At 46.5% G+C, this 16155-nt stretch overlaps 1 protein-coding gene across 1 annotated transcript in view; it reads left to right on the forward strand.

Annotated features, from left to right (window-relative positions):
* STAB1 (stabilin 1) overlaps nt 1-16155 on the forward strand; it is a 490754-nt gene that overhangs the window by 76039 nt on the left and 398560 nt on the right. The window contains exons 17-18 of the mRNA XM_088482458.1: nt 12041-12199; nt 12418-12474. Of these exons, the coding sequence (XP_088338584.1) occupies nt 12041-12199; nt 12418-12474 (216 nt within the window). The remainder of the gene's footprint in view (nt 1-12040; nt 12200-12417; nt 12475-16155) is intronic.

The raw sequence follows: 16155 nt of genomic DNA on the forward strand, positions 1-16155 counted from the left end.
CCTGTGTCATAAGTAAAGGGCCGGCTGGCTTGACCGTTAAGGGTGCTGTAACCCCCGAAAGTACACTCCAGTCCAAACCAAAAAAAAAATTATTTTCTGTGTTTGTGAATTGTGTGCGCAGTAGCTGCACGTGCATCAACAAAGTAGTGCCAAGAGTGCGCCTGTGTCATAAGTAAAGGGCCGGCTGGCTTGACCGTTAAGGGTGCTGTAACCCCCGAAAGTACACTCCAGTCCAAACCAAAAAAAAATTATTTTCTGTGTTTGTGAATTGTGTGCGCAGTAGCCGCACGTGCATCAACAAAGTAGTGCCAAGCGTGCGCCTGTGTCATAAGTAAAGGGCCGGCTGGCTTGACCGTTAAGGGTGCTGTAACCCCCGAAAGTACACTCCAGTCCAAACCAAAAAATAAATTATTTTCTGTGTTTGTGAATTGTGTGCGCAGTAGCTGCACGTGCATCAACAAAGTAGTGCCAAGAGTGCGCCTGTGTCATAAGTAAAGGGCCGGCTGGCTTGACCGTTAAGGGTGCTGTAACCCCCGAAAGTACACTCCAGTCCAAACCTAAAAAAAAATTATTTTCTGTGTTTGTGAATTGTGTGCGCAGTAGCCGCACGTGCATCAACAAAGTAGTGCCAAGCGTGCGCCTGTGTCATAAGTAAAGGGCCGGCTGGCTTGACCGTTAAAGGGTGCTGTAACCCCCGAAAGTACACTCCAGTCCAAACCAAAAAAAAATTATTTTCTGTGTTTGTGAATTGTGTGCGCAGTAGCCGCACGTGCATCAACAAAGTAGTGCCAAGCGTGCGCCTGTGTCATAAGTAAAGGGCCGGCTGGCTTGACCGTTAAAGGGTGCTGTAACCCCCGAAAGTACACTCCAGTCCAAACCAAAAAAAAATTATTTTCTGTGTTTGTGAATTGTGTGCGCAGTAGCCGCACGTGCATCAACAAAGTAGTGCCAAGCGTGCGCCTGTGTCATAAGTAAAGGGCCGGCTGGCTTGACCGTTAAGGGTGCTGTAACCCCCGAAAGTACACTCCAGTCCAAACCAAAAAAAAAATTATTTTCTGTGTTTGTGAATTGTGTGCGCAGTAGCCGCACGTGCATCAACAAAGTAGTGCCAAGCGTGCGCCTGTGTCATAAGTAAAGGGCCGGCTGGCTTGACCGTTAAGGGTGCTGTAACCCCCGAAAGTACACTCCAGTCCAAACCAAAAAAAAATTATTTTCTGTGTTTGTGAATTGTGTGCGCAGTAGCCGCACGTGCATCAACAAAGTAGTGCCAAGCGTGCGCCTGTGTCATAAGTAAAGGGCCGGCTGGCTTGACCGTTAAGGGTGCTGTAACCCCCGAAAGTACACTCCAGTCCAAACCAAAAAAAAAATTATTTTCTGTGTTTGTGAATTGTGTGCGCAGTAGCCGCACGTGCATCAACAAAGTAGTGCCAAGCGTGCGCCTGTGTCATAAGTAAAGGGCCGGCTGGCTTGACCGTTAAGGGTGCTGTAACCCCCGAAAGTACACTCCAGTCCAAACCAAAAAAAAAATTATTTTCTGTGTTTGTGAATTGTGTGCGCAGTAGCCGCACGTGCATCAACAAAGTAGTGCCAAGCGTGCGCCTGTGTCATAAGTAAAGGGCCGGCTGGCTTGACCGTTAAGGGTGCTGTAACCCCCGAAAGTACACTCCAGTCCAAACCAAAAAAAAAATTATTTTCTGTGTTTGTGAATTGTGTGCGCAGTAGCCGCACGTGCATCAACAAAGTAGTGCCAAGAGTGCGCCTGTGTCATAAGTAAAGGGCCGGCTGGCTTGACCGTTAAAGGGTGCTGTAACCCCCAAAGTACACTCCAGTCCAAACCAAAAAAAAAATTATTTTCTGGGTTTAGCCGCACGTATATATCAAATCGATATAACATAAATGGAGGACCAAACTTTCTCCGATAAAAATAAAATAGAGAAAGATCAAGAACCACTTCCTCCTAGTGCTGAAGCTGCTGCCACTAGTCATGACATAGACGATAACATGCCATCAACGTCGTCTGCCATGGCCGATGCCCAATGTCATAGTAGAGGGCACATACAATCCCAAATGGCAAAGTTCAGGAAAATGACCTTGAAAAAGACATTTAAATCAGCTGAAGAGAAACGTAAACTTGCCAATATGCCATTTACGACACGGAGTGGCAAGGAACGGCTAAGGTCGATCCCTAGTATGTTCATGACTAGTGGTTCAGCTTCACATGACGATGGAAGCCCTCCTCCCACTAAAAAAATCAAAAGAGTTAAGCTGGCAAAAGCACAGCGAAGAACTGTGCTTTCTAAGAAGATATCACAAATCCCCAAGGAGAGTCCAAGTGTGGTGGTGGTTGCGATGCCTGACCTTCCCAGCACTGGACGGGAAGAGGTGGCTCTTTCCACCATTTGCACGCCCCCTGCAAGTGCTGAAAGGAGCACCCACAGTCCACTTGCTGATATGCAAATTGAAGATGTCACTGTTGAAGTACAACAGGATGAGGATACTGGTGTAGCTGGCGCTGAGGAGGAAGTTGGCGAGGAGGATTCTGATGGTGATGTGGTTTGTTTAAATCAGGCTCCGGGGGAGACAGTTGTTGTCCGTGGGATGAAAAAGCCCATCACGGTCATGCCTGGGCAGAAGACCAAACATTCCACCTCTTTGGTCTGGCAATATTTCTATCCAAATCCGGACAACAACTGTCTTGCCATATGTACCATATGTAAAGGTGAAATAAGTAGGGGTAGGGACGTCAACCACCTAGGAACATCCTCCCTTATACGGCACCTGCAGCGCGTTCATAAAAAGTTACTGTCAAGTTCAGAAACTTTGGCTAAGACCGTAAGCAGTCCAGGGACACCTAAATCCCGTTGTCCTGTTGTATCCAAGCGCCTGCAAACCACACCGTCAACTCCCTCCTCGTCAATTTCCTCCTTAGTCAGGATCGGAAGTAGTCCTGCAGGCCATGTCACTGGCATGACTGACTCTCCTATCCGGGATTCCTCTGGAGGATCCTGCATTGCTACGCCTACTGCTGCCGCTGCTGCTGTTGCTGCTGCTGCTGGGAGTCGTTCATCATCCCAGAGAGGAAGTAGGAACACCACTACTTTTACTAAACAATTGACCCTCCAACAGTCCTTAGCGAGGAGGATGAAGTACGACAGCAGTCATCCTGAAGCAAAACGTATAACTGAGGCCTTGACTGCTATGTTGGTGTTAGACGTGCGTCCGGTATCCGCCATTAGTGCAGTGGGATTTAGACAATTGATGGAGGTAGTGTGTCCCCGGTTCCAAATCCCGTCTAGATTCCACTTCACTAGGCAGGCGATACCGAGACTGTACAGAAACGTCAGAAAAAGTGTCCTCAGTGTCCTGAAAAATGCCGTTGTACACAATGTCCACTTAACCACGGACATGTGGACAAGTGGAACAGGGCAGACTAAGGACTATATGACTGTGACAGCCCACTGGGTAGATGTATCACCTTACGCAGCAACAGCAGCAGCGTCACCAGTAGCAGCATCTCAGAAACGCCAGCTCGTTACAAGGCAGGCTACGCTGTGTATCACCAGTTTCAGTAAGAGGCACACCGCCGACAACCTCTTAGAGAAACTGAGGGAAATCATCGCCCAGTGGCTTACCCCACTTAGACTCTCCTGGGGATTTGTGATATCTGACAACGCCACCAATATTGTGCGGGCATTACATCTGGGCAAATTCCAGCACGTCCCATGTTTTGCTCACACAATAAACTTGGTGGTGCAGAATTTTCTGAAAAGCGACAGGGGCGTGCAGGAGACGCTTTGGGTGGCCCGAAAAATTTCTGGCCACTTTCGCCATTCAGCGACTGCGTGCCGAAGACTGGAGCGCCAGCAAACACTCTTGAACCTGCCCCGCCATCACCTGAAGCAAGAGGTTGTGACGCGGTGGAACTCAACCCTCTATATGCTTCAGAGGATGGAGGAGCAGCAAAAGGCCATACAAGCCTATACATCCACCTATGACATAGGCAAAGGAGGGGGTATGCACCTGACTCAAGCGCAGTGGAGAATGATTTCCGTGTTGTGCAAGGTTCTTCAGCCCTTCGAACTTGCCACACGTGAAGTCAGTTCAGACACTGCCAGCTTGAGTCAGGTCATTCCCCTCATCAGGCTTTTGCAGAAGCAGCTGGAGAAAGTGAAGGAGGAGCTAAGACGGAGCGATTCCGCTCGGCATGTGGGACTTGTGGATGAAGCCCTTCATTCGCTTTGCCAGGATTCCAGGGTGGTCAATCTGTTGAAATCAGACCACTACATTTTGGCCACCGTGCTCGATCCTAGGTTTAAAGCCTATGTGGTGTCTCTCTTTCCGGCCGACACAAGCCTGCAGAGGTGCAAAGACCTGCTGGTGAACACACTGTCAGCTGAAGCGGAACGTGACACGTCAACGGCTCCTTCTTCATTTTCTCCCGCAACTGGGGCTGCCAGGAAAAAACTTAGGTATCCTAAGCAACCCGCTGGCGGTGATGCAGGGCAGGCAGGACCAAGTTTGGACATCTGGTCCGGACTGAAGGACCTGGCAACAATTTCTGACATGTCTACTGTCACTGCATATGATACTGTCACCATTGACAGAATGGTGGAGGATTACATCGGTGACAGCATCCAAGTAGGCATGTCAGACAGTCCATACCTGTACTGGCAGGAAAAAGAGGCAATTTGGAGGCCCCTGTACAAACTGGCTCTATTTTACCTGAGTTGCCCCCCCTCCAGTGTGTACTCCGAAAGAGTGTTTAGTGCAGCCGGGAACCTTGTCAGCGAAAGGCGTAGGAGGTTGCTTCCACAGAATGTGGAGAAGATGATGTTCATCAAAATGAATTATCAGCTCTTCCAGGGAGACCAGCCTCCAGAACGTACAGAGGGACCTGTGGTGGTGGATTCAAGTGGGGACGAGTTAATACTTTGTGAGGATGTACACACTGAAGAGGGTGAGGAATCGGTGGATGAGGAGGATGAGGATGACATCTTGCCTCCGTAGAGCCAGTTTGTGCAGGGACACATTAATTGCCAGCTTGTTTTGTGGGGGCCCAAACGAACCAATCATTTCAGCCACAGTTGTGTGGCAGACCCTGGCGCTGAAATGATTGATTTGTTAAAGTGTGCATGTCCTGTTTATACAACATAAGGGTGGGTGGGAGGGCCCAAGGACAATTCCATCTTGCACCTCTTTTTTTCTTTGCATTATGTACAGTTTGGGGCCTAGTTTTTCTAACTGCCATCCTGTCTGCCACTGCAGTGTCACTCCTAGATGGGTCACGTGTTTGTGCCGCCCACTCGTGTCGCTTAGCATAGTCATCCAGCTACCTCGGTGCAACCTTTTGGACATAAAAACACTATTGTGAGGTGTGAGGTGTTCAGAATAGACTGGAAATGAGTGGAAATTAAGGTTATTGAGGTTAATAATAGCATAGGAGCAGAAAAACCTACAAATTCTGTGATTTTAGCTGTTTTTATGCTTTTTTTCAAAAAAATACAGATCCAAAACACAAAACCCAGAACCCAAAACACGGAAGGGTGGTTTTGGCAAAACCAATCCAGATCCAAAACACGAAGAAAGATCCAGATCCAAAACCAAAACACAAAACACGAAAAGTGGCCGGTGCACACCCCTACTAATTAGCATCTAACTGTCATTTTATAGACTGTACTAGATAAATGATAGCTAGAAGCTCATAGGCAACTTCTCCACTTTATCGGTTTGATGCATCTGCCCTTGAGTGACATGTGACTTATCCAGTGTTTTTAATGCCACCATGGTAAAACACTGGCTGCTTGTCGGCTGCTGCTCCTCAATGGCAGTGGTATCTTGGGTGTGTGACAGTTGGCTCTTATGTCACAAGCAAGTGCTACACTCTCAGTCAGGAGCAGAATATGCTTTCCTCACGCCTGTCTACTAAGTTAAGAAAGGGGAGGGGTTAGGGTTGGCCATTGGATGGCTCATCATCAGAAAACGGTTCATGGTTTGAACCGTAGGAGGTTTGTGCATGCATTAGACACCCTCAAATTGCGGTTTGTCAGTTAGACCATGTGTATGTGTGAGATTATCCACACCTATCACTATCTAATTGGCAGGTGCAACGGTGTGTTCTCAAAATATAACAATTTAACTTTCTATTGGTCAGACTGCCCGTCCATCTCTTTTAAGATGGCTCTGTGATGTGTTACTTTCTGGAAACAGGAAACGTTTAGTATCCCAACAGTCAGGATGCCAGAGCTTAGGATACTGGCGCCGGCATACCGAAGGTAAGTAGCGGGGCTGGGGGAGGGTTAGGGTTGGGCGCGGAGGGGGGAGGGTTAGGTTTACGGTGCGGGGAGGGGAAGGTTAGGTTTAGGCACTAGGGGGAGGTTAGGTTTAGGCATTGGGGAGAGAGGGTTAGGGGTAGGGAGAGGAGGAGGGTTAGGATACTGACCTAGAAACCTTTTCATTATTGCTCATCCCTCCTTGCTCAGACTGGGTTATTATTATGAGACTGTTACGGTTGTCTGGGGGTCCAGATGACCAGAATACCTTAAGTAGAGAGACACCAGGAGACGTAGGGTGAAATCAAAGTGAGTGACTTTATTGTCACAAAAAACAGGCAAGAACGTATAAAACAATAGTCCAAAGTACGAACGATGTGGCTGAACGACGATGGTGCGGCTGACCGTCGATGGTGCGGCTGAACGCCGATGGTGTGGCTAGGGAGCTGATGGTGCGGCTAAGGTGCTGTTGGTGTGGCAAGGTGCCGATGATGTGGCTGGAGAGCCAGTAGAGTGGCCGGAGGCCGATGTTGTGGCTTGGGAGCCGATGATGTGGGTCAGGAGCCGTTGGTGCGGCAAGGTGCTGAGGATATAGTTGGAGTGCCAGTGGTGGCTGGAGGCCGATGTAGTGGCTTGGGAACCGAGAAACAGTCTGTGCGCTGGTGAGGCTTGGAAGCCAGGAGGCAGGCTGTGCAATAGTGTGGCTTGGAAGCTGGAAAACAGTCTGTGCGCTGGTGCGGCTTGGAAGCCAGGAGACAGGCTGTGCAATGGTGCGGCTTGGAAGCTGGGAAACAGTTTGTGTATTAATGTTTAGACAGTATAACCGGCACAGAGTGCAGGGCTGGCTGTAACTTAAGAGAAGCAGTACCCAATCAGAGCCATCTCCAGCAGAGAGTAATTCCTAATCACAGGCTGATGTGCACCTGAGATCTGCAGAGAGGCAGATGATTAGTAGCACCTGAGGAAAAAACACACAGACAGACAGGAATGACATGCTATGAACTGAACACAAACAAAACAGGATTAGATAGAGTCTCCAGTAGTGACCAAGACTGGAAACTGCCACCAGGATGATCCGCTACCTGCGGATCCTAACAGAGACTGAGCCAGTCAATCACAGTAATTACTGTTGCACACTTGCAATGCTTAAGTACTAGTACAGCTTATGTGAGAAGAGACTGTTGGGTCTATGCACAAAACCTTGGAAAGAGATAAATTGGATGGAGATAAAGGCCCTCATTCAGAGCCGTACGCTCTGAGCAGAGCGCACGCTCTGAATGAGGGCCGGGCTCCATTTTCATGGAGCGTCCTCCTGGACGCTCGTATAGCTGTGGGTCACCACCCACAGGCTATACGAGCGTGCATTGTGATGGTCGCGATGGTCGAGACCATCGCGACCATCGAATTTGCGAGCTGGAGCCTGCGGTTGAGGTTTTCAACCGCAAGCTCCGGAGTGATTTTGGCTCTATCAGAGCCAAAATCACTCCCACTGACATCACTAGTGATGTCAGTGGGCCGGCTTCTGACGGGAGGCGTTCCCGTGGGAACGCCCCCGTCAGGGAGGCACGCCCACCAAAGGGGGCGTGCTGTCAATCAACATTGACAGCACGCCCCCTTTGATCGGACACAACGAGCAAAGGACTTTCCTTCGCTCGTCGCGTCTGGCGCATGCGCACGACGGAGCTCCCTCCGTCGTGCGCATGCTCAGTCCATAACATCGACCCACTTGCGAGCGGACAGCCGCTCGCGAGTGGGTCTGAATCAGGCCCAAAGTACCAACCAATCCACTCCTAACTGTCATTGTCCAAAAACACTGCCTATAAAGTGACAGGAGCTGATTGGTTTCTACTTTAACTCCATTTATTTTATCTCTCTAGACCACTGTGTCACTAGAGAGTTAGTAGTAGACTTGGAGCTGGCTAGAAGTGGAACAAAAAAACCATCAGTGCCACGCCACCATCATCGGGACTCAGCCAATGATGATTGAGAAACTTCTGCCATCAATGAAGAAACCATTGTCCAACAGCAGTGATCACAGGTCGATGGCCATCCTTAGTTGGGGGAACAGTGCCCCATTCATTGTTTACATGCATATGCTGTTCATCTGTTATTGAGATTAAGGGCCCGATTCAGAGATGGACACTAATGTGATCACAGACGCTATTTCATACGCAATGCATCAGCGAAAATATGCTAATGTTAGCAAAGATCACCCGAGCATAAAGACGCTCACTGTTGCCTTCTTGCCTGCATGCTACGACGTATACCAACGTAAATATCGATAACATCGACGGCCATCTTGGGAGCTCTTCTGACACGCAGAGCTGCGCATGCACTCACAGTGGCTAATTATGCACACCCATGTAACGGCGTTTAAACGGACAGGCACGCCTGCGTTTTTCTGACCATTCCCCATTACCACCCCAAAACGCTGACAACCTGTCAGTCACTTTGTGATGGGATCCTCTGTGCGTCCGTAATCGCAATCCAATCGCTGTGCCGTGCGGTGCATACTCATGCACAATGGCAAACAATCGCTCGATCTGCGTGAAAATTGCATTAGCGTCCATCTCTGAATGAGGCCCTAAGCCTTCAATAATTTACTGGTCCTTCCAGAGGTGTCTTAGACATTGGTGCGATCGAGCATTAAAGGGGATTTGCCTTATGTTCTACATGTCATACCTGCAAAAAAGAAAATTAGAATGTACTGTAGTGCTCACTAAAGGGGCGTATCTATAATGGGTGCAGGGTGTGCGGGGAACACGGGCACCTGGGTCCAGGGGGGTCCCGCACCGCACACGCTGCACCCATAATATTACTTACCTCTCTGGAGTCCCATGTTGGCACGGGGGTACGGCGCTGTAAAACGACTGGAAAATGGCCGCGGCAGCCATTATCCCGTCGTTTGCGCATGCACAGTACAGGGAAAATGGCCGCCGCGGCCATTTTCCCCGTGATCTGTGCATACACTATAGACTCTGGGCACACTCTAGTGCCCAGAGTCTATAACTCTGGCGCTGGCAGCGCCCAACTCAGAGCGCTGCTGGCCGCCGGGCAGAGAGGAGGGGGCCCGTGTCAGAAACTGCACACAGGCTCCCTCCTCTCTAGAAACGCCGCTGGCTCACTATGTCAAATACATAGGTCAAATAGTGAAATAAAATGTAAATGTTTATGAACTCACCCATTGGAATAAATATCCGGTCCTTTCAGGACAGAAAAATTTTCTTAACATCTTCATTCTGAATACAATTTACAATTAAAGTACAGACGTGTTATATTACTATAGACACAATATTAAAGATTGTATTTATTTAAAAATATAGCACACACGTGTGCAGCTAAACTTGACACAAACATGCTGATAGCAGTTTCCTTTTAGAGGTCTATGGGCCTGATTCAGCACGGATCGCAAGTTTGCAATTGCACGCACCCGCTCGTTGCGGAGATATGCAAATGAATGCGATCGCGATGCGATTGCAGCACTATGCCAAAATTGCCTCCAGCTTATAAAGCCGTCCACTTCCCATTACATACATCCGCAAGACAGTGAAAATATTGGTAACAACGGACCCATACGCAGAGTTATGATTGAGCTTGACTTGCCTCACAACCTGCGAATGTAGAGCTGTGGCTGTGTATGCCGTTGCTGGGGCTTAATTATGCACGCCCCTGTAACTGCGTTCAAATGCACAGGCACGTCTGCTTCCCTTTGACCAACCCCCCACTCCACCCCCAAACGGCACTTGCTGTCACTCATGTCCTTGTGTCTCTGCGTATCTTCTGTGTTCGCATTTGCGATCGCAGCGGCTGGTTCACGCACGCACACTGTGGTGCATACACATGCACAGAATGCAGACATCGACCGGGTACATGTGAACGTAGACATGCGTCCCAACCTGAATCAGGCCCTATGTAGAAGAGAGATAAAGTACCAACCATTCAGTAAGACAGTTAGGAACTGATTGGTTGGTTCTTTATCTCCATCCACTTTATCTCTCTCCAAGGCTTAGAACATAGACCACTTAGGGCCGTATTCATTTAGGTGCGAAAAGTCACGTTTGGCGAAAAGCGTTCGCCGGTGTGAACTTTTCGCTTATATGTGCATATCACGCTATCCAATTGCCGGAGTGTTTGAATGTGCGAAAATTCCATACGGTACTTGGTTCAGAAACCTTTGGACACCCCCCCCCGAATCACAAAACATTTGCTTAATTCTCCCTAATAATGACATGTCAGTTTTGGGGCGAAAGTTTAAAAAGTGTTGGAAATGGGCTTAAAGTAATGGGTCAGGTATTTTGGGGAACTGTATGGGTTGGACAGGTGTTTTTAGAATTGCAGGTGGCTGCAGCAGGTGTATTTTAAAAAAAATTAAAACTGCACTTTATAGACACAAAAATATACTAGTACCCAATTTAATTTACATCCAAGTTACCTACAGCAATTATTTTTTCCAAAAGAAATTGCTTTATATCATTTTTCCACACTGATGCAAATATGGATATAACAAGGCTATTAATACATTTCTATATTGATTTCCAGGGTCAGTTAGGCTTTTTATGGGGTATATACTGATTTCCCCAAAATGTGCTGTACTTTTCACTAGTTTCACCATGCGCAATTATCACACTTATGCGTTTTCACGTGTTTTGCAATTGAATAGGGCGAAAAGCGGGGGCGCGCATTGATAAAGTACGTGAAAAGATTGAACCAAAACTGGTGAATGCGGCGATAACTTTGCCATGTGAACGCTTTTTGCCAAATGCGACTTTTCGCACCTAATTGAATACGGCTCTTAGTCGTTATTAGCAGCAGATCAGAGTCTCTAAGTATCACGACAAATACCTACCTAAACCTTCTACACATGTCATGAGGTATCTCCTCACTTCCTTACAAACTTGGCTTAACTTCGCTATCACATGGTGAGCGTATGCACATCAACATAATATCACACAGAGGGCCTGATTCAGAGCCGGACGCTATTTGCGGGCGGTCGTTCCAAAAAAGGGGCCGGCTATTTAAATTGAGCGCTCGCTCTTTGCGGTTTGTTGACGCCTCTATGTCTGAGCAAATGAACGAAAAATGCGCTCGCTATTTTGTTAAGACGCCCCTTTGCCGTTCGAATCACACGTCATCTCTGGTATTTATTAGATTCAACGGGTACATCGAAAGGCATCTGAACTGCTCGCAGTGCTTGTGGTAGGTTTTTCTTACCGCTATCACTGCGAGCAGTTCAGGCTAAAAGACAACCAAGTGACGTGGGCGATGACGCTCCTTTACTAATTATGCACTCCCATTAAATGCCCTTTTGACCGTTGGCACGCCTGCGTTCGGATCTCCACTCCTCCGTTTTCAAGCACCTTCCCCTGTTACCACCCACAAACAGTACATTCTGTCAATCAAATTAACAGCCCCTCGCTGTTTTGCGAGCGCACGATCTCCGACCGCACAACTGCGCATGCGTATGGGTTGTAATGCGCATGCGCATTACAACCCATACGCATGCGCAGTTGTGCAAACATCGCTCAGAGCGAACGAGCGGCCGCTTACGAGCGGCTCTGAATCAGGCCCAGTGTACACTACTTTGCTTTATTGTAGTTGATTAACAGAAACACCTAGGATTAAGTAATAGTATAGCATCCAATCGTAGCATAACATGACCTGAGAGACTCTCTGCTTGCCTATCATTGTGTCACTTGACTGACCCTTTCATCCTTCTCTGTAGAGCCCTTTCTGTTTTTAAATAAATGTGTTTTTGTTTACCATCCTGTCAGGGAAGAATTCTATTTGGAGACCAAGGAATCCTTCTTGACCATAGTGATATCATTGCTTCTAACGGTGTCATCCACACTTTAGATGGTATTTTAATTCCTTCCGGTATACTGCCAATTCTGCCATCTAAGTGCAACGAAACACATAAGGAAGTAATACAGGTAATACAATAGCACAATATATTGTACTAAATCCTCCTAGCCTGTATTAATAACAAATTCTGACTTCCTAGCTTTCTCAAAATATGTAACCCTGGGGTATTGTAAGTCCAAAACGCTTTCACAACACAGCACCCAGGTTCTTTTTTGAAATATATATGTATGTATATTCATAATAATTTAGTTTCCTTTTAATGTAATAAGTTCATTATTTTGCACAGGGTTCATGTTCCAGCTGTGACTCCATTCCACCATGTCCAGAAAATACTACTGACTTGGTAAAATGAAACATATATACTATTTTAAAAATAAATTTAAATTATTTTTTTGCAGCATTATGTTTATTTTATTATAATTTATTTTATGTTGATCTCATGATTATAGACTGATCGGGAAAATTATGTAACTATAATGTCAATTTTTGCCAAAATCACCTTTTATTGTAACTACCACTGAAAACCCACTATTGATTAATCTATTTAAATACAAAATGAGCTCATATCAGATGGAGGACAATTTTAAGCTTAAGTTATTACCTCTAGGATAGGCCAAAGTAGTAGCTTCAAAGCATTGGGTCAAAGTGCAGCATATATTCCTTATGGAAAACATAATTGATCAACTTAATGATTTCTATAATAAATATTTGTGATGACCCAATTTGTAATCTCTGCATTAACAACATGACATGTGCCAATGATCTATACATTCCCATAAAGAGCCTATACAAATGATCTAACCTCCCTAGAAATCAATATAACCAAGTACTGTTTCATATATACAATATACAGTAAGGTGCATAAATATTGGGACATTGACAGCATTTTCATATTTTGGCCTCTATTCACCACCACAATGGCTTTGAAATGAAACAAACAAGATGTGCTTTAACTGCAGACTTTCAGATTTAATTTGAGGGTAATTACATCCAAATCAGGTGAACGTGTAGGAATTACAACAGTTTCTATATGTGCCTCCCACTTTTTAAGGGGCCAAAAGTAATGGGACTATCAACTCAAAAGCTATTTCATGGACAGGTGTGGGCTATTCCCTCGTTATTTCATTATCAATTAAGCAGGTAAAAGGTCTGGAGTTGATTCTAGGTGTGACATTTGCATTTGGAATCAGTTGCTGTTGACTCTCAATATGAGATCCAAAGAGCTGTCACTATCAGTGAAGCAAGCCATCATTAGGCTGAAAAATCAAAACAAACCCATCAGAGAGATAGCAAAAACATTAGGTGTGGCCAAATCAACTATTTGGAAAATTCTTAAAAAGAAAGAACGCACCGGAGAGCTCAGCAACACCAAAAGACCCGGAAGACCACGGAAAACAACTGTGGTGGATGACAGAAGAATTATTTCCCTGGTGAAGCCCCTTCACAACAGTTGGCCAAATCAAGAACACTCTCCAGGAGGTAGGTGTATATGTGTCAAAGTCAACAATCAAGAGAAGACTTCACAAGAGTGAATATAGAGGGTTCACCACAAGATGTAAACCATTGGTGAGCCTCAAAAACAGGAAGACCAGATTAGAGTTTGCCAAACAACATCTAAAAAAGCCATTACAGTTCTGGAACAACATCCTATGGACAGATGAGACAAAGATCAACTTGTACCAGAGTGAGGGGAAGAGAAGAGTATGGAGAAGGAAAGGAACTGCTCATGATCCAAAACATACCACCTCATCAGTGAAGCATGGTGGTGGTAGTGTCATGGCGTGGGCATGTATGGCTGCCAATGGAACTGGTTCCCTTGTATTTATTGATGATGTGACTGCTGACAAAAGCAGCAGAATGAATTCTGAAGTGTTTTGGGCAATATTATATGCTCATATTCAGTCAAATGCTTCAGAACTCATTGGACGGCGCTTCACAGTGCAGATGGACAATGACCCGAAGCATACTGCAAAAGCAACCAAAGAGTTTTTTAAGGCTAAAATGTGGAAAGTTATGCAATGGCCAAGTCAATCCCCTGACCTGAATCCGACTGAGCATGCATTTCACTTGATGAAGACAAAACTGAAGGGAAAATGCCCCAAGAACAAGCAGGAACTGAAGACATTTGCAGTAGAGGCGTCAGAGCATCACCAGGGATGAAACCCAGCGTCTGGTGATGTCTATGCGTTCCAGACTTCAGGCTGTAATTGCCTGCAAAGGATTTGCAACAAAGTATTAAAAAGTGAAAGTTTGATTTAGGATTGTTTAGTTTGTCCCATTACTTTTGGCCCCTTAAAAAGTGGGAGGCACATATAGAAACCGTTGTAATTCCTACACCGTTCACCTGATTTGAATGTAATTACCCTCAAATTAAATCTGAAAGTCTGCAGTTAAAGCACATCTTGTTTGTTTCATTTCAAAGCCATTGTGGTGGTGAATAGAGGCCAAAATATGAAAATTCTGTCAATGTCCCAATATTTATGCACCTGACTGTATGTGCAGAAAATGATAGCAGGTTTAGTAGAGTTGTAATATCACTGCTGTTAAACAATGCAGTCATGGCATATTTTGTGACTCAATCTTAGAGGAGAGGGGGACTGGTAAGCTGGAAATTGTGTATTTTAGTCTGCAGGACACAGCTTATGCCAGATCTGCTGAGTCTATAGCTGCCCATACACGATATGCACCTTGCGACGCGACCTGCGATCCGACATATTATGTGGTCCCCACACACGGAGTGATCGGGTGGCCGACCACCCGATATGCCGGCACTCCCCTCCCCCACCCGCATAGCACTGCATGGGATTGTACATTGCATCCCCAGATCAAATGAACCTGCAGTAAGATATGGAGGTGCGATGTACGATCCCACGGGAGCACGCACTGTCTGATATCATGCCCACACACGATACAATATAGCAGCGATATCGTACCAATCCGTCGGATCGGCTGCTATATCACACCGGATATGGGCACCTTATGTTTTCATTTGAAACTCCTTTTATATTTAAGAGTCTATTTTAAGAGAGCAAAGGGCATTAGAAAGTGTCACCAATGCATATGGGCTGGTCATACTGAAGAAACTGGAGTGTTGCTGATGGCAACAGAGAATTCAGTGGAGGTGGTGACTGTGAGGAAAGAAAATGATAAGCTCTGTTTTGGACATAGTGAGCATTGGGAGATCCATGTGGAGGCAACAGAGAGACAATTGTTACAATAGATAGTACGGGATGTGAGAGTCAGGGGAGGGGAGACAGCTTATGGTATTGCCCAATAGCTTCTTCTTTCAATTTTATAGTGTAGTCTTGGAACCTCATGATGATGTATGAGATGGGCTATGGGCCTGATTCAGAGCTGTAAGTGTGATTGCTCAAACTCACCCTGCTCATACTGGCCTCTACATTAGGGATGTGCACCGGACAATTTTTGCTGGTTTTGGTTCTATTTCATTGTCCGGTTTTGGTTTTGCCAAAATGTGGTGACTGGTTTTGATTTTATTTTTTTTTTTTAAATTACAAAAAAGCTAAAATCACATAATTTGGCCCTTTTTTGTTTCTAGGGTATTATTAGCCTCAATAAAATTAATGTCTAGTCATCAGGGTGGAGGAGGAAAGTCAGGAGCCACAGGGTTGGGGGGATGCTCAAGGGGATACAGGGTTGGAGCGGATGCTCAAGGGGCACAGGACGGGGGAGGGGAGCTCAGGGTGACACAGGGAAAGGAGGGATGCTCAGGGGCACAGGATGGAGGAGGGAAGCTCAGGGTGGCGGAGACAGAAACCCCTAACGCCAGGACCCCCTCTGGCATCTTCTGTCAGCCCACCCCCTGCTCTCTCACATCAAGTGCTGGGAGGCTCTTCTCTGGCGAATGCACATCCTGGCCAGTGCTCACTCCCTTTTCCCCCAGGGTGTAGCCTGGCATGGATGTCATGGATGTCATGCCGGGTGGGGGCAGTGGCAACAGTCACTTTCTGTCTGCCAGATCCAATCAGCTGCCGCTACCATGGTAACAGGCCGCTGGTTGGCT

Source organism: Taudactylus pleione, unplaced genomic scaffold (assembly GCF_031769625.1).
Source record: "Taudactylus pleione unplaced genomic scaffold, aTauple2 ptg000289l, whole genome shotgun sequence".
In the NCBI taxonomy this organism is placed as follows: Eukaryota; Metazoa; Chordata; class Amphibia; order Anura; family Myobatrachidae; genus Taudactylus; species Taudactylus pleione.